This window comes from Palaemon carinicauda, chromosome 30 (genome assembly GCF_036898095.1).
Source record: "Palaemon carinicauda isolate YSFRI2023 chromosome 30, ASM3689809v2, whole genome shotgun sequence".
Lineage (NCBI taxonomy): Eukaryota > Metazoa > Arthropoda > Malacostraca > Decapoda > Palaemonidae > Palaemon > Palaemon carinicauda.
The window spans coordinates 33963306-33983669 of record NC_090754.1 but is presented as its reverse complement, the minus strand read 5'-3'; the positions used below and the strand labels follow the sequence as shown (position 1 = coordinate 33983669).

General features: G+C 38.2%; 3 protein-coding genes across 3 annotated transcripts in view; 1 reads left to right on the top strand and 2 right to left on the bottom strand.

Moving 5' to 3' along the window:
- The window catches only part of LOC137623702 (uncharacterized), a 468677-nt gene that overhangs the window by 161537 nt on the left and 286776 nt on the right, over window positions 1-20364 (top strand). The window lies entirely within an intron of this gene.
- Window positions 15343-16796, bottom strand: LOC137623454 (uncharacterized). The gene is made up of 2 exons (XM_068354289.1): window positions 16755-16796; window positions 15343-15660 (listed from the first exon to the last, which is right to left on the bottom strand). Exons 1-2 carry the CDS (start codon window positions 16794-16796, stop codon window positions 15343-15345), a joined length of 360 nt encoding a protein of 119 aa, XP_068210390.1.
- Window positions 16876-17193, bottom strand: LOC137623453 (uncharacterized). Its single transcript, XM_068354288.1, has one exon. The coding sequence runs from the start codon at window positions 17191-17193 to the stop codon at window positions 16876-16878; it is 318 nt and encodes a 105-aa protein (XP_068210389.1).

Here is a 20364-nt window from a genome sequence, read left to right as displayed (position 1 = left end):
TTTAGTGCGAGGGAAGAGTGCAGATACAAGCATAATATATACAAAATAATTTATGTACGATCGTGTGACACACGGTTGGTACATGGCTCCCCCCCTAAAAATGACATACTGTACATGTTAAATAGGGCGCCCTGATCTAGAGAGGCGAACTGTAGGCGGGTCATCTGGCAGTAGATAAGCAGGTTTTAGACGATCAATGGAGACCCAGTCTTCTTTGCCACTAATGTTTAGTAGGAATGCTTGCGGATCACAAGGAAAGGGCCCGTGTAAGGGGGCGTTAGCGGTGGCTTGGTAGTGTCGTTGCGCAGGAAGACGTGCGTTGCAGAGTGCAAGTCTGTTGGTATGTGATGCTTCGCTGGGGGCTTGTAAGTCTGGCGGCATGGAGTAAATTTTCCCACGACGTGACGTATGTGCCGGAGATCATCGGAGGAGGTTGTAGAAGGAAAAAATTCGGCAGGGACAACCAACGGGTCGCCATACACCATTTCAGCTGCCGAGATGTCGAGGGCGTCTTTAGGAGTGGTCCTTAGTCCCAGGAGGACCCAGGGAAGCTGAGTAAACCAGTTGGAATCCTTGCAGCGGGACATCAAAGCTGCTTTGAGGGTGCGATGAAAATGTTCAACCATTCCATTGGCAGCGGGGTTGTAGGACGTTGTCTGATGTAGGGTGATGCCCAGGAGATTCGCTAATGATGTCCACAATTGAGAGGTGAAAGTGGTTCTCCTGTCAGAAGTAATATGCTCAGGGATACCAAATCTTGCAATCCATCCCGAGAGGTAGGCAGATGTACATGAAGCGGACGTTGCAGTTTCCATGGGAATAGCTTCAGTCCAACGGGTGGAGCGGTCGATGACGGTAAACAGGTAACGATGTCCTTGTGATGTCGGTAAGGGGCCTACAACGTCGACATGTATATGTGCTAAACGACGCCGAGGTTGAGGAGAAGTGCCCACTCCTGAATCCGTGTGTTGATGTACTTTGGAAGTTTGGCAAGAAGTACAGGCGCGGACCCAATCCTTAGCATCCTTAGAAATGCCGTGCCAAATGAACTTTGCCTTCAGCAGCTGTGCAGTAGAATGGCACGAGGGATGTGAAAGGCCGTGAATGAAATCAAACACCTGTCGGCGCATGGGAGCTGGAATCCAAGGTCGTGGTCTGCCAATACTGACGTCACAGAGGAGGGTGGTGTTGGAGTCTTCGAGGGGGAAGTCTTCCCAACGGAGGGATGTGCAGGATGTCCTACATGCTTGATCTTCTGGATCCTGTCGTTGGGCTTCATCCAGGGCGTTGTAATCCAATCCCAGTTGAACGGCAGCCAATGTGTTTCTTGACAGGGCATCGGCAACGGAATTCATTTTCCCAGGGACGTATTGAAGGGTGCAATTGTATTCAGCCACGGCGGAGAGATGTCGGCGTTGACGGGCGGACCAGGCATCAGACTGTCGAGTAAAGGCGTGCACCAGAGGCATGTGGTCTGTGCGAATGACATAGGGCGTACCTTCTAAGAAATGACGAAAGTGACGGACAGCCAAGTGCACCGCCATCAATTCTCGATCGAAGGTAGAATAACCCGATTCTTCTGCTGAACTCCTTCAGGAGTGATGCAGTGCCCTAAGAACGACACTTCGTTGGCGCCAAAGGTACAACTGTCGTACCGGACTACAAGGCCGTTTTGTTGCAGGCGGTCGAGCACTATGCGCAGGTGACGGAGGTGTTCCTCTTTTGAGGAGGAGAACACAAGTATGTCGTCCACATAACATACACAGAAAGGGAGGTCCCCTAAGATGCCATCCATGAGACGTTGAAACGTGGCCCCAGCATTACGAAGGCCAAAACAGGAGTAATTGAAGGTGTATGTACCAAACGGAGTGGTGATGGCAGTCTTGGGGATGTCTTCTGGGTTCATAGGCACCTGATAATACCCCTTCAGGAGGTCGAGCGTAGAGAAAACCTTCGCTTTGTGCAGGTAGGAGGTCCCGTCGGCAATGTTTGGGAGGGGGTAGTGATCCGGTTCTGTTTGCATGTTGAGGCGCCTGTAATCCCCGCACGGACGGAGGGAGCCGTCTTTCTTCAGAACGATGTGTAAGCGTGACGACCATGGGCTGGAGTCCTTTTGGCAAAGGCCCATTTCCTCCATTTCGGCGAACGTCTGTTTGGCTGCTGCCAATCGTTCCGGTGCCAGACGTCTGAATTTTGCAAAGACTGGGGGTCCCGTCGTCTTGATATGTTGATAAATACCATGCTTGGCAGGAACCGTGGGCGTTTGGCGAAGTTCTGCGCGGAAAACTTCCGGGTACAACGTGAGGAGGTGGGCGTCGTCATCCGTGGGTGCGCTGATGTGGAGAGCGAGGTTAGAGGGTGCGGGCTGAAGAGGTGTCGACAAGTACGAGTCTGCGTTGACCAATCGTCGGTGGGCGACATCGACCAGAAGGTGGAAATGAGAGAGGAAATCCGCACCGAGGATTGGCATTGTGACGTCAGCAACGAGAAACTTCCAATTGAATTTACCGTTTCCGAATGATAATGTGAGGTTCTCGTAACCGTAGGTGGGTATCGCAGATCCGTTGGCAGCTACCAAGCGGACGTCGACAGATGTAGACAGACTACGTCGTGTCTTGAAGAGTTTCCTTGGCAAAAGAGAACGACAAGCACCCGTGTCTACCAGAAATCGCACGCCCGTTCCTGCATCATGTAAAAAGAAAAGATTAGAAACACGGGAGGCCACCGCCACGAGCGATGGCCTACTTACACGTTTTTTGGCCACTGACAATCCTCGTCACATTTCTTCGCGGTTGCCCCGAATCTGAAGTGGTAGTAGTAAAACTGCGGCGGATGGGAGGTAGTAAATGGCTGTAGAAGTCGTTTGTTGGGGCGCGAGCGATTGGTGAGTGGTGGGTGGCTTTGTCGCCGCTTCGGCACGTCACGGGGTAGGCGTGTATGTCCTACGGCATTCATGTCAGCTTTGGTTGACGTTGAATAGGCATCCTCTTCGTCAGGGGTGGAGGCGTTGACTGAGGTATTGAAGTGGCTGTCCATAAGGGCATCGGCTTTGGTCATCAAGTCCTTTATGGGTAAACTATCGACATCGGGTATGGCAACGCATATAGGTCCGGGTAAACGGCGTATCCAAAGGGCATGAAGTAGGTTTACCTCACGAAGAGAGCCGTCTGCGGCAGGTTGAAGGTGAGCGATACTGGTCATTTCCCTGAGGGCAAGCGAAGCCCTTTGGTCCCCCAACGGTTGTTGAGAGAGCTGAAAAGGCTTTGCTATACGGGCGGCTGGCGACGGCGAGTACTGCTGCAGAAGGTATGTTTTGAGGGCGTTATACGCTATTGGGGTGTCTCCTTGTTCACAAAGCCAGTCGGATATTTCTGGGAAGGTGTCCTCGGGTATCGCCGCGAGAACATAATCTGCTTTGGTGGTTGAGTGAGTCACGCCGTTGATGCGAAACTGAACTTCTGCGCGCTGAAACCAAGCAAACTCCTCTCCGCTGGCGAATGACGAAAGTTTCAATGGGGGAGCCGCAGCGCCAACTTCTGTAGAGTCCGCCATAGTACCAACGATGGAGGGGCGAGGGGGTTGGGGGTGGAAGGCAGTGGGAGCGAGTCGACTTCCGGGGTCACCAATGTGACGGGCGAGAGAAGGTTATCACTCACAGGCGGGATGCAATCAACTGAGTAACTTTATTAAAGAACACTCTCCTTTATATACAAAACCTCAAGGCAACAGGAATTTTCATGTTCGAGAAACAGACAATGTTAGAGAGGAAAAACGCAGACATGTTTATTCTGGTTCTTTTTAGTGCGAGGGAAGAGCGCAGATACAAGCATAATATATACAAAATAATTTATGTACGATCGTGTGACACACGGTTGGTACAAGCCTGTATCTTGCATAAGGCAAGGCAATCTATCCATACCATACCATGTCCTCGAAATTGAAGAATTCTCCAAAATTTTCACTCCGAGTTGTCTCTTTTGACAGCTCCCCTTCCTCTTTTTGCATCTCTTATTTTGAGATTCATTCAGAACATTCTTATTTTTCTGAATTTTTCCTCACATTCACATATTTTCATTACTTGCCCGCTTTTTTCTTTCAGTTTCTTCTTAATCTGAATTCAACAACAGAGCCGAAAGCAGCTCATATCTTTCTTGGTACATACGACTCGGGTACATACGCTCGCTGTAATAAAAGATTAAATATGCCAACGTGAAAATCAATCTAACTGTTATGACCTGTTTTGATTATCTGTAAATGTTAATAATAAGAAAAAGAAATAATGAAATCTACCTTCAAGTTGCTTGAACTTTACCAATATTCCTCGGTTAACACTTTTTTTTTTTTTTAAATTCGTCGCGTACTTTTTACAATTTAACTTCCGAGTAAAGGAATATTAAGAGGGATGTTACCATTTTTTCTGCCGATCTCAAGTTTCATTTTTTACTTGATAATGTCGAGGGAAGTTCTTGGAAAATTAAAGAAAAAGTAGTTATTTTCTGTTGGGAAGGAAATAACCAATTACCTTTTTTCTTAATTTTCTGTAACTTTCCGTCCCTCAAATCCTTACTCTCTCTCTCTCTTTCTCTCTCTCTCTCTCTCTCTCTCTCTCTCTCTCTCTCTCTCTCTCTCTCTCTCTCTCTCTCTCTCAGGAAGATCTAAAGTTTCCACTACAGTATTCCAAAATATGTTAAAGATCCAAATTGCGGTATTGGGAAAGTATTTAGTTGTCGAGTGACCAAAAATATCGGGTTCTGTCTTAATCATAACTCTCTCCCAACTATCAAATATCCAGATAAAGCAGGCCATAGAACAGCCTTCCATTCCTTGATGCAACCAAGATTTTCAGTTAATTGTAATTTTTGAACGCAATCAGTTTTGTAAGATTCTCTATATTTTCCATACCCAGTTACATTAAGCTGCACAGGATAATGCATCCTCTAAAACGTGGCTGAAGATGTTGAGATAAGCTTTAGCTTAGGTAGGATATGATTTTTTGGAATAATTGATAAGGTTCAACGTATGGATTATGTAGAAAAAAAAAGTTGAAAATGTTATCATAGATCAAAGAAAGGTTCAGAGTAATTTGAGGTGTTTCAGTTATGTTAAAATGATTTTGGACATCAGGTTAATGAAAAGCTTATATAATTCAGAGGTTTTTATAGGTAGGAGAGAAAGAGCTAATTATTGCTTAAACAGATGTTATGAGACTTATTGAAAGGGAGGGCATTGATATTCACTAAGTACAAGAGCTCCTGAAAAAATAAAGAGTTAATGATAAAGTGTAGGGATTCATTACGTTGCTGATAGGCCTCCGGTATAAGTGAACGAAGAGACAAACGTTTTATCTATGTTCCAGCAGTTAAGTGAATAATTAGTAGTAACTGTTGTAATATTTATTCCTCTGGAGCTCACGTGAAAAGCGAAACGACTCGAGCATAAGAATGTGGCTTTGCATACATGTGCAACAAATATTCATCATTATCATCATCCCCTCCTACTCATATTGACGCAAAGGGCCTCTTTTAGATTTCACCAGCCGTCTCTATCTTGAGCTTTTAAATCAATAATCCTCCATTCATCTTCTCCTACTTCACCCTTTATAGTCCTCAGCCATGTATTCCTGGGTCTTCCAACTCTTCTAGTGCCTTGTGGAGTCCAGTTAAAACTTTGGTAAACCAATCTCTCTTGGGGAGTGCAAAGAACATACCCAAACCATCTTCATCTACCCCTCACCATGATCTCATCCACATATGGCACTCCTAATATTCTTATTAGGACTTTATTCTCAAATCTACAAAATCTGTTAGATATTATTTCATTGTTATACCACATCTCATGTCCATAAAATAACACCGATCGCGCTAAACTGATATATAGCCTCATTTTTATATGCTAATAATGACAGCGTCATCAGCATCCTCTAGATCACCTAATTTCCTATTACCAATCCAGTCCAATCCATCTCCCTCATCTCCAACTGTTCTATTTATTACAAAATCTGTGATGAGGATGAACAACATAGGTGACAATGCATTCCCTTAGAGTACTCTACTGTTCACCGAAAATTCATTTGATAGGACTCCACTAACATTAACCTTGCACTTGCTATGTTCACGAACAGATTTATTCAAAATTATATATTTAAGAGGAACTCCATAATAATGCAGGACTCCCCCACAAAATTGGCCTATGCACACTATCAAAGGCTTTTTCGTAGTCCACAAATGCCATCAAAAGTGGATTTCTGTGTATATGCATTGCTCTACAACCCCATAAAATGAAAATTTGGTCAATAAAACTTCTGCCTTTTCTAAATCCTGCTTTTTCATCTCTCAGCTTTTCATCAATCTTTCTTTCCAGTCTCTTTAGAATAAGCACACTATATATTTTCATGACAACTAACATAAGTGTAGTGCTTCTGTAATTATTGCAATCGGGCAGATCTCATTTTCTTGCTATTTTCACCAACACTTCTAGCTCCCATTCATCAGGTTTTGCCTCTTCACGCCACATTCTACAAAATAATCTTTTAAGTATTCTAGGAGTCACTTAATTTTTGGCCGATATCATCTCAGCAGTTATTCCATTGTATCCAGGGGCTTTCCATATCTTTAATTTTTTTTTCATGATAGCTTCAACTTCAAACACACAGAATTCATTCATGGGCAAATCAAGGTCTTCATCCGGTTCAGGTATATTAATTAAATTATTCCTTTTGTATCTCATATTCATGACCTCACTAAAGTGTTCCATCCAACGTTGCTTTTCTTCAACTTCCGTTGTTATAACAGACGCATCTCTTTTTTATTGAAATATGCTTCTCCTTTTCCCCCAGTCGAGATTTCATTAATAATCTATGAGCGTTTCTTACACCATAGCCACTACCTGAATTTATAGCTTTGTCAGCCTCATTTGCTTTCCTGTCTAAATATTCTCTCCAGTCGTTCTTTTGACCTCACTATCAATATTAGAATACTTAGCATGCTCAACTCTGTAATTTTCATCATTGCCTCGGAAAGTTTCAACAATAAAAATCGATCTTTGTCTCCTTTATAGTATCCCAAATATCATTTGATATCCATGGCTTTCTCCTTGTAGCTGCATGTCCAAAATTTCACTATCAACTGACTGACATATGTTCTTAATATCACACCATTCTTCATTATTTGTCTGCTCTCGTCTCCTAAAGTCTCTAAGACTGCAAATTTATTCTTTTATTCAGTTACAAAGTTTTTTTTCAGTGCTCATCTTCTAGAAGATTAGCTGTATCAAACCGAGGTATTCTATTTACATTTGCTTGGTGTTTTCAAATTTAATTTTAGTATGGCAATAAGGAGGTGGTGATCACTACCAATATCTGCACCTCTAAAGCTTCATACATTTCTCAGTCTTCCTTCTCTCTTTATTAATGGCTATGTGATCTATTTGATTTTTCTAATTGGCACATGGTTAAGTCCACGTATGTTTGTGGATGTCCTTGTGCTGGAAAAGAGTATCTCCAATGAGAAGACTGTTTGTTTAACAGAACTTATAAAATGTGCTCCATTTTCATTTACAACTTCGCCAAGATCCTCAACATCCATCACTTTCTCTATACCTTGATTATTCCTTCCAACTTTAGCATTGAGGTCACCAATAAAAATTTTCATATCTCACTCTGGGATCTTATCTTTTACACTCAGCAGTTTATAGTATTCATCTTTCCTTTCTTAAGGGGAATCATTTGTTGGTGCATAGCAAACTGTAACACTCATATTGTACTGCTTTCATTTAAACTTTGCAAGTAACAATCTAATATCTAAAGTTCTACACTCAGGTGATGCCTTTTCTGCTCTAGGTGTCATCATCATTCCTACCCCTTCTCCAACTCCGTCTGTTCTTCCTGTATAGATATATATAATGCCTTGGTCTAAGATTTCCTTACCAATCCCCTTACAACGTGTTTCGCTTAGGGCTATGATATCCATACTATATTTCATAAATTCATTTTCCACCTGCTGTAACTTCCCAATCTGACTCATTGTTCTAACATTTCAATTTCCAATGTTCAATTTTTCTTTCGTATATATAAATCAGGAAGTTCTTAGCACCCTGCTATGCTCGAGGCTCAGGGCCATTCTATAATTTTCCCTTTCCATGGACTGACTAAATCCTTAGAGGATTCATTGGCTAGATTCGTCAAAGGATAGCTAGTTCCTAGTGATGTGCAGTGCCTATCTAACTAATACAAGTGACCCCTGACGGTCTATACTAATTCCAATAAGATCATCTGCCAGGCATCAGGAATAGAAACCGAAAAGACATTGTATATCGCCTTAAGCCCTATCCGTCACCCTGCTGCCAGTGACTTCATCGAGATTTAGGTTTACATTTCCTCCACACACATAATGATTGGGTTTAATGCCGTAAAGACTTGAACAAGGAAAGCAGTGAAGTTTATACTTCATAAATCACTTAATTTTTCTCGAGTTTTGAACTTCATGTGGTGTGAGTCAAGGCCAAGTGAGACATCACTTTCTCACACCTAAGACAAAGAAAGTCAACTGTTTGGTATCAACTGAATACTGACGAACACGTATAATTCTATATTATTATTATTTTTACTAGTATTATTATAAGTGATATTTCATTAAGTTTTATCATGAAATTTAACGAATAGTTCTCAGCAATTACACCTAATCAATCTTGTTGCAATATTAGATTTATTTCCAGATAACAGAGGCTATATATTTTTATTCTAAGACAGGGGCGTAGGAGGTTTTTTTTTTTTTTTTTTTTTTTTTTTTTTTTTTTTTTTTTTTTTAGGGGGGCGTGGGTTGGCTCTGACAGTGGGGAGTCTGATGGGTTAATTTCAAGTCTAAGAACAAATTCCAAAATTTGACAGGTGCATGTACAGTGTAGCTCGATGGGTAAAGTCGTACATACAAGCATTGTATCGGCTCAGGGTATAGGTTCGAATCCGTGCCCAGCCAGAAGCATTTATTGTAAGTGAATTTCCAACGGATATACAATCCCAAAGGTAGAATTCGATATTAAAAGCCATTGTGGTTGATATTTATATTGATTGAAATCACGAATGTTAGTAATACACATTGCTCATAAATAACCAAATGTTTCCAACTCACTAATCAACTATCACGGTGATGGGCTGATTTCAAATCTAAGAACATATTCCTGAATTCTACAGGTATATGTATATACTTTATGTACAGTGGACTTGAAATGAAGTTATATCTCTGTTGATAGCCCGATTGGTAAGGTCGCCCACACAGGCATTGTTTTCGTTTAGGGCATAAGTTCGAATCCTTACCATTCCAGAAGCATTTATCATAGCCTATATGAATTAACAGTGGATATACATTCCCAAGGGTAGAATTCGATATTAAGCGTCATTGTGATTGATATTTATATTGATTAAAATTACTATTGTTAGCGATACATATTCAATATACAGTATATATATATATATATATATATATATATATATATATATATATATATATATATATATATATATATATATACCGTATTTTCCGTGTGATAAGACGCACCTTTTTTCACGAAAATTGACCCCCAAAATCATCCTGCGTCTTAACACTTGAGAAAAAGTTGTATAAGGGAGTTTAACACCCTTCAAATATCTAACTATTGACATACAAGTAATCAAACTGACTGGAGATAAAATATAAACCTACAATTATCATTCCTATGTAATAAATTAATTTATTTTTATATTGCACTTCCTTTAATGAAGTACAGTAGCAATTATTTTTTTCCTTTTTTTTTTTTTTTTTTGGTAATCAGGTGATGACTCGCTAACCCTCTTCTACAAGCAAACATGCAAATTAATGATCTCGTAGCAGACGACGCTATGACATAGTTGTTCATGCAGTATACAGTATATCTATTTTTTCATATTTTGTTGATATTTTGTAATAAAGCAATATATAGATAATGACTTTGTTGCCTGAGTTACGAAATAATACAAACAGACGTTTGCTGGATACGACCTTGGAAAAAACTTCTGTTTGTTGATTGCAGTATTACCAATTTGCATAAAAGTAACTAGACCTTGAATCACAAACAGTAACAAAATTATTCCACCTAAAAGAATATCTAGATTTCTTTAATCAATAATTACATTTTGTGTGAAAATCTACAGGCTATATAAGGAATTTTGGAAATAGTACTAGAATTTTACCTCTTTTAACAAAATTTTCTGCACCTTTGATAACGCTGCTTTCATGTAAACAGCACTTGAAACACCAAACACTCTGACTTAACGTGTAGTTGTGGTGGAAACTACGACTGCTTTAGTGGCTTCTTATATGAATAGCCTATGTAATAAAATTGGGATAATTGGCATATAGGTAATTAATATTAACATAAACATTTCATAATTCACCCAAAATAAGAAAAGTTATTGTGCAAGACAATAATCACGGTAGAGTCGCTGACTAGGGATTGGTGCTGAAAATTTTTTAAATCCTCATTTTTTTTTTCTAAAACTGCCTTGCTAATTTAAGGGTGCGTCTTACCACTTGTAGCGTCTTATGACACGGGAAATACGGTATATATATATATATATATATATATATATATATATATATATATATATATATATATATATATATATATATATATATATATATCAAATAAGTTACAAATACCCCTTAACATCAGAGTCGGAGCCTTGGGATCTTAAACACTTAAGGAAATTTCTGCAATGATAAATATTTCTGCCCAGCCAAGACTCGAACCTATGACCGATAGAAATAAGGATAAACATTTGGCTGTTTAAACCAGCCTAGCATTAATTCCCATTTCAATCAAAACATAGGGTATTTATAACCTATTTGAAAACGATTTTAATACTTTAAAAAAAAAATCCTATTAACCTTTCCTGACATCCAACAACTTATCATCTTTGTTAAACTTTCCATCGAATCAAAAATGTAAAAAACAAATGGAAACCTTTCTTGTGATTTATTGCCAATGATTTTAACTGACTTTGATATTCTTACAGAAGAAACCCTTCATTTGAAACAACTTTTGCAAAGAGCAAAACTTTATTTATATTTAATGCCGGCGACATTATAATCATGTATGCTTACATTTCCGTTACTCCAAACTATCATCTTCAACTCTATGCGCAGCACCAAATTCTTTAAAAACATCACGATCAATATTCGTATAAATAAAATTAAATGTTGACAAATATTTGCCCTATATCTTTAATAGCTTAATGCAACATCCACACTTCACCTATATATATATGAACATTGGCTCTTGTTATAGGTATACTCCGTCTCTTCTGTTTCATATGTGCGTGTGTGTGTGTATACTTAATAGATTCTTTTAACCTATATTGAACCAAGAAACAGCTTTACTGACATGCATATATTAACTAAGGAAATGCTGATAAGGCTTATTTTATAACTGATTTACACTCTGGAACGCCCTTATTAACAAACACAAATTCGCACTTGGGTGACAACAACGTCAGGCGTTGCCGAACACGAAATGTGACAATTTTTTTTTTCATTAATCGGTATGTCTATGTTGATTACGCTGATTATAAGAACATCAAATTACATCATAGTCATGCTCCTTCTGGCATATACCTATTACTCCTTAAATGATTTGAATCTTTAATGAATAATGTTATTCTCCATTCGAGGACGTTACATTTGGCAGCGTGTCCCAAGCTCGTCCCACCAACCTTAACTATGCTAATGATTGTTACCTTGGTCACTTGTACAGGTACATGACTTGCCATCCATGTGTTCTGGTGAAGAAAGGAAATACTAAACGGTTCTATACTTAAGCCCAGGTTACTTTCTATAGCATATGGAAAATTCACACCATTCACTGAGAAAAATATTAATTCCTAATAAGGAAACGATTGTTGGACAATTTACCAACTACCAATCCTCTAGCGGCTACCTTCCTTACACACTTTTTTGACACGTGGTCGTCAAATAATAGACTATATTAGTTGGGACAAGGTGCCTCTGATGCCATGTATTGGCGGTAAAGTAAAACTCGTTACGATGTAAGTGAGTGAGCCTTTCGTAATGTAACGTAGTTTTACTAACAATACATGTCATACCATGAAATTATATAGATTTCATAAAAGGTAATTGAAAATTAGATCAAATAACTGTGTAATTACTTGATTTTCTAACCGATTTCAGTACATGTGGCAGTATATGGTGACCCCCTGAGCCCCAAATGTAATTGAACTAACGATTGTTTGCTGAGGAAATATTTCTGTGACATTTATTGTGAAGTTTGTAATTTCCTAAGAATTAAGTTGGAGCCAGGCAAGAAGGAACATCAAGTTCAGCTGCATCTGTTTTATAGCAATTCTGTGCCCAAATAGCAACTTAAATGAAGTGATGAAAATTATAATGAGGGGATGATGGGGATAATTAGCAATATGGTACTCTACCGCTAAGGCCATCTATTGGCCATGTAAATAAATAATGTGTAGAACTCTTTAATCCTTGCATTCTGGAACCTTCCATGACATCATTTTGGTTTAAAAATAGCCAAAAATAGCCTTCTTAATTGGAACTGAATATAATTTATACCTTATGCACATATTTCTACACAAGTATCACTCTATCACCCTTACCCATTTGGACAGAATCATTCACATCAATGAAACAAGGGGCGTATGCTGTCATCTTTTGACAAGAAGTAGAAACACTTGGATTCTATTAAAATTTGGAGAAGTGTGTGATTACTAAAACATACTTTAATGATAGTTTTTTTTTATTAATGAATAAAAAATTCATAATTCCATTGATATTATTTTTCTACTGATTTTTAGGCTTTGAATTATGGTAATTACATGTAAATTTCATATAATATGTATTACAAAAATATCTAGAGCAGATTCCAAAATTTTAAAAGCAAAAAGTTGGAACTCAGCCATAGAATTAAGAAAATCCCAAATTTAACTAAAATATATTCATGTCAGCAGCAAATACGTTGGTAGCTAATCAGAAGCCCAATTATAGATATCATTCCTCTATAAAGTGTGCCTTGTTACATTTACCAGGGGCGTAGGAGCGTCTTTTCGCGTTGAAGGCGGACTAAATTGAAAAGGCACTGACGGCGGTGGGTCTGTGGGGCCTCCCCCAGAATTTTCTTTACGAGGAAACACCCTTAGATGAGATTTCCTGGCATCTGACAGCAAATTGTAGCAACAAAAAAAAATAGTATTATATGAACGATTTTTATGTGACCAATTACAATGTGTACACAATGACTATAATGAAACCCCAGTAGGTCTACTTGATAAATTTGCCAAAAAACATACTAACGATGTTGATTCCTTGCTAAAAACTCATTCCCAATATCGATGAAGTTAGGGGTATCAGCTTTCTTAGCCTACTGTGTTTTACTTACGCTTTATTATATCTACCATTTGTTTTTCAGTTCCAATTTTATTTTTAAATTTTTAACGCCTTTTATGTTTTTAATTTCGTCTAATTAATAGTTTTCATATGACAAATATCTATTACTTAATTGATAATTATGTTATTTGTCTTGGGTTTTAAAGTATGGTGATACGGTATGAAAATAAAAACCTCACGAACAGGGAAGAACTCCATAGACTTGATAATACTGCATTGGACATAGAAATAATATATATATATATATATATATATATATATATATATATATATATATATATATATATATATATATATATATATATATATATATTCTTTTTTTACATTTTTGGATAAGTTGCATCCACTCGGAACCAACTATTTCTGTATCACCAGTGAATAGACGGTTTGGTTATTGATTAGAACGCTATTGTAATATCAATCTATTTCGTATGAAATCGTTCTTAAGAATAGTTGTTATCTGATATTATTATTATTATTATTATTATTATTATTATTATTATTATTATTATTATTATTATTATTATTTGCTAAGCTACAACCCTTGTTGGAAAAAGCAGGATGCAATAAGCACAAGAGCTCCAACAGAGAAAAAACGCAGTGAGGGTTGAAAACAAGGAAATAAATAAACTACAAGAGAAGTAATGAACAATTGAAATAACATATTTAAGAACAGTTTAGAACAATGGCATTGCAATAACTTCATGATGATAGTTTTCAGCAAATATCCACACCGATCCCAGCTCATCCCTCCAGAGTTATCACTGCCAGCACCCGAGTTCCAACCTTTAGATCCTCTACTTCCCGACTCCTGGCGGGGAGGAGAGACTGAGCGGGTAAAGCCAACTTCACAAGACATCCTCTTATCCTTGGGAATCCTTTAAGCGATCTGCCAGGTCCTAAGTGGGAAAGCCAAGGAATGTTGCTTTTACACTGCAGTTGCTTGAGGAAAATTGTTTTATTAAGAGATATATTTTCAACATTATATTCGCTCAGTATTTACAACTGCAGTCTTTATATATCAGAGATTTCCTAACGATATATTATTATTTTTTCAAAAATTCGTATTTTTTTTCATCGCTTCAAAATAAATATATCTGCATATTACAATCGCCAGTACTGTTTTTTTTTCTCACCTAATTCACTCCCTCCCCACCATCCATCTGCAACACGTGCCCACACCATCTCAGTTGTGACAATTTTAATTTCTGTTATCTTTACTACTCCTGCTATTCTTCTTATTTCACCATTTTCCAATCTTTCAAGAAGTGATATTCCCATAATCCACCTCAGCCTTCTCATCTCTGTTCTCTCAAGCTTTGCTTTCTCTTTTGATCTTAAAGCCCAAGTTTCCGATCCATACATTAACACTGGTATAATTACTGTGCTATAGATCTTGAGTTTTACCTTGATTGGCATTTTCTTATCACCTACCATTCCTGCTACCTCCCTCCACTTTCTCCATGCTGCTTGTATCCTATTCTCAAATTCATTCTCACATCCTCCCTCCAGATTTATAATAGATCCCAAGTATCTAAACTGTTCCACCTGTTTTAAGACTGCTCTTCTACTTTCGTGCATGGCTATCCTGTCCCTACCTTCCTTACCGCTCATCATAGCTTCAGTCTTATCCACATTTACCCTCAAGGCACCACTTTCCAAAGTCTCTTGCCACTTCACCGCCCTTCTCTGTAATTTTTTCTCATTTTCAGCGCCAATCACCTAATTGTCTGTATATAACAACTCCCACAACTCTTCATTTCTGATCCCTTCACTTAACACATCCGAGATCAAAACAAATAAAAACGGTCTTCATGCTGACCCCTGTTTTAATCCAACACTAACCTCGAAGGTTTTCTCTTTTCCAACAGCTGTTATTACTTTTGTCCTTGAACTTTAGTATAGTATATCATCTCTACCAGTCTAACCAACTTATCTGGGACTTTCCTCTTCCCAAGCACCAAAACATCACTTCTCTTGGTATTATATCATACACCTCTAAATATATAAAGGCACTGAAGAGCTTCTGGTTTCCCTCTAATCTCTTTTCCTGTAACTGCCTTTCTATAAAGATGGCATAAACAGTCACTCTCCCTCTCATGAATCCATACTGCTGTTTTCCAATCTTTACAATCTTTCTCAACCTCTCATCTAGTACCCTCTCTAAACCTTCTAAACCTTGCTCTATTGATTTGATTCCACTGTAGTTACCGCATTCCATGATGTGACCTTTCTGCTTGAATATAGTTACCATTAGACTCTCCTCCCATTCTTAGACATTATTTCCTCTTCCCATGTTACTCTCAATAAATTCAGCCATTCTTCCCCCTCTGTAGCCAGTATCTTAACTATTTCAATTTGAAACTGGTGGGCATGGTGCTTTACCATTCTACATTTTACTCAATGCCTGCTTCACTTCAGTATTTTATATCTCTATCACTGACCCCTCCACCCTTTGTGCTTCTCCCAGCCCCTCTTCCTCATTTTCAGTATTTAATAGGTGCTCATAATATTCTATCCATCTCCTATTAATGTCATCACCCCTATGCAATATATTGCCTTCTCTATCCCTGATGACTACCAGTTGCCCCAAATCCTGTCTTTGCCTTTTTCCTAAAGTTTTAAATCTTATAGATATAATTTTCGCCTTCCTTTGTTCCTAGCCTTTCATTTAAATGCTCTAAAGCTCTTCCAACAGCTATGCCTACTTTCCTCCTAGAATCTTTTTCCTCTTTTCTGTACCGTTCCTTTGCTCCTTGTGACTGTCTTACTTTTCATTCTTTAAATGCCTTTGATTTTCTTTTAACTGATTCTTGCACCTCTCTGTTTCCCCACCACTTTTCTCCTTTAGACACACCATATCCGCTGGTTCTTCCTACTAACTCCTCCGTTTCCCCTACACATACTGCTTTCATACCCAGCCAGATAATTTCCACTCTGTTACCCTGTCCAATCTCTAAGTTCAACCTTTCCAGTCGGCTCTCTCTCACAATCCTCATAAATTGCTCACACTTCTCTTCCAAGGTCCCAAACATAGATCTCCTCTTTCTCTTTTTGGGTTTTCTACCTCTCATTTTAAAATCAATCACTACCAATCTTGTTTAACACATGCTCCCCCCAAAATCACTTTACAGTTCATTACATTTCTCTTTTCTGCTTCTCCAACAAATATGTAATCTATTAGGCTTTCCACTCCTCCACTTTCATAGGTTATCAGATGCTTATCCATATTCTAAAACCAGGTGTTTAAACATGCCAATTTAAAACTCTGAGCCATCTTTAATACATATCTTCATTTCTAATTCCAAACCCATGGCCTCCATTTACCTCCTCATATCCACCCCTTCTCTTCTCCACTCTGCCATTCATGTCTGCTTTTATGATTAGCTTCTCTTCCTCTTTACTTCTTCCACTTTTCTTTCCAGTTATTATCTATTATGACCCCAACTCAATTTCTTCCAATATAATAGAGTCTGTACCCAATTTCTATAGCTCTAGTTTCATTTCCTTTCCATTTAGTCTCCTGTAGACGCAAGACATCTATCTTCCTCCTCTCCATCACATCCACTATCTCCCTCAATCTTCCCATTAGTGTACCAACAATCCAAATACCCGCTCTGATTTTCCATTCTCTCACTAGTTTCTTTGGCTGCAGTCTTGAACCCTGTGGTATCCCTCGTCCATTTATCACGCCAATAGGGGGATTCTGATGCACGTTGCTTACAGGGGACGCCCTAGCCGCATCCATATTTATAACATCAGGCATGGTTCATAATTTGGTAAAGGGTTTTTAAGATCGCATGCCCTTGCAGTATTCAACCACAGTTATTGGTGGTGGGCCAAGCCTTTGACTAAATACTGTAGACCAACTGCAAGGCAGTCCTTTCCACAGTTATGGGCAGTGGGCCTACCATTTTACTAAAAAGCACGACTACAATGCAGCAGCTGTCCTTTTAGTCGCTTTCTCTGACACGCACGACATATGGTGGTAGTATTCTTACACCCCTACCACAGGGGTATACTTTTAACTATTATTACTAGCAATCATAGTGTATTATAAATGTTTAACGGTCAGTTCTGACTGACAGTTTTTCATTATTAATCCCACTCAAGCTTTTGACATCTGCTTTGTCATTTTCCCTATATGATAAAGAGCTAGTGTCTCGATATATATATATATATATATATATATATATATATATATATATATATATATATATATGTGTGTGTGTGTGTGTGTGTGTGTGTGTGTGTGCGTGTGTGTGTGTGTGGATATTTCTTTCCTGTGACGCTCAGGTAAGGGGATAGGTAGTAGTCATACCCTGGTGAGAGAGGGCACCCCGAGAGGTACACTCGGAAACCACAATCTCCCACAAATTGCCGAACCAGCGAGTTGTAGTTAGGAAAGGAGAAGGGATGGGAAGGGTTGAATCTCTGTGCGTGTGCATACGTATCTAAATATTTAGTCGTCATTTTTTTACGGTTAGCGTTCACTAGTAAAAGAATAAAGCCTCTTCCTGTTGTAATTAGCTACTCACTTCCTCTGTAAAGTGGAATTGGTATGTGGTTAGCAGACAAATTTCAAATATAATGGCTGCTGAAAAACTCACAACAGCGGCCATAGATCATGATGGGGGAAAGAAGTAACCACAAAAACGTTTCATCTATTTTCTGCCATTATTACATGCTATTACTGTCTTCATGAAAACATGTGGATACTGAATGTAAGTCATTATGCCATTAATCACCATTAGTTATGTGATTATGAAATTAATGGAATTTACTCTTGTCTTGCCATTAATCATTACTGGTATCTCATTGTTATCTATATTCTAATGATATTCATTTACAATCATTCCGCTCATAATTGTTCTATGATTTCACCTGATGAGATGTCCTGTCATTATTCATCTTTAGTTCAGTCGTTTCAAGAGAAAATAAATTAAAAATAAATCTAGAATTGTGAGAGAGGACAGGATTCAGAATTGATGTATTATTGTTGTAGCTGATTATGATATAATATAATACCAATTCGTAGATGATGAAGGTCAGAAGTATTTCCATTCTTCGTTATGAACTTCTTTCTTCTCATCTATGTTAGTCAGAAATAAAATGTTGTCATACATTCTTATTTGTTTCTAGTTCTTGAAATAGTCTCAAGACAGTTATAAATAATTGATATCTTCCCAGCGAAGTTCATCATAAAGGAGAAAGAATTAAAATTTTCTTTTTTGTTTTGATAAACACAAAAATACGTTTTATGAAAGGGCACACAAGAATATATGCGACAAATATGTTCATTGAATTCATCTATATAAAACAATTTAAATGCTGTGAACTGTCTGTTGAAAAGAAAAAATTGTAGTAATGAATAGGTGTAAGGAGTCCATTCGTCACCCATTCAATTACCGACCAGCCACAACGTTAGGCGCTATTTTGTCTTCCTTTCTCCTCTTTAATTTCTTCAATTTATTACTTTTTATCTTGTTTCAGGGTACAAAATTTCATTATAAGATATAATAGTGCTTTAAAATACACCAAGAGAATTGATGTGTTTGCAGTAGAAAAATCAACATTAAGAGCTTCTCTTCATCTTGAAAATATTGTTTTAGAATTATTATTATGATATAAGAAGCATCGGCAATAGTAGTAGTAAATGAATAAAAGATTTACAGTATTTTAAGATCACTCATAAAGCTAAGATAGATCTGTTATATGTAAACTTGAAAAGAAACTGATGTCAACCTATTCAAAATAAAAACATTTGGTGCATGTTTGAACTTCCCAAGTTCCACTGATACACAATCTGGTCATAGCTGGAATAAAACTTCTAGCGTAGTGTTGAGCATTATAATGGAGAAGGCAACCCTGTTGGAATTAACTACATACATAGTACTACGTGTATGTTGGTAAATTCTGGGAAGATTTAAATGTAATGTATAGTCAGAATTAGAAAAAAAAATCTTATGCAAAATGCATAAAGAACTAACTGAACGACGGTGCCAGGGGTTAATATCAAGATCAGAAGTAAGATATTTAATAGACCGCAAGTTAAAATGAGAGTCAGCAGCTGAAGACCAGACAGACGAACAGTACCGGAAACATGATCGAATGAAAGAATTAACGCATTTATTCAGGATATATCGATCACCAGAAAACTTTAAAGACTTTATTATTAAAAAAAAATTTTGTACAGTTGAAGAAACAAACCGAAAGTAAATTCGCAATCAAGAATCACACCTACAATGTTCAAGGAGATATATATTAAAAAAACATTATCAGTGCAAAGAACTGAATGTTAAGGAATCACTGTCCTCGATGAACTTACAATCATAGTTTTGAGTTTAAAGATTTAAAGGTCACTCATGAATGGCAGAGGCAAGGGGCAGTGACATTGCAATCAGGACAATGCCCTGGAGACTGACCATATATTATATGATCAGCGCCCAAGCCTCCTCTCCACCCAAGCTAGGACCCTGGAGGGCCAGGCAGTGGCTGCTGATGAATCAGCAGTTAGACCTATAGGCTCCCCCAAACCCCCCAACCTTAGCTCACAAGGATGGTAAGGTTGCAGACACTAATGGCACTAACGAGTCTGAGCGGGCTCCGAACCCCCTACTGGCAAACACCAGGCAGAGACGTTACCAATCAGGCCAAAATTTTAGCTAGATCTCTATTAAGGGATTCACCAATCCCGGTCTAAGTTTAGATGGAATTGACGCAAAGAGAGTAGCATCTTCTGCATATGCAACAAGTTTATTTTCTATAGGCTAAGCCACATAGCATGAGTATATAGTATGAAAAGTAATGAGCCTAGAACACTGCCCTGAAGAACACCTGATATGACATACCTAAACTGTCTGTGGTGTCCATCAACAACTACTCTTTGCAAACTATTACTTAGACATTCTATAATGACGCTAAGAAAACAAGGGAC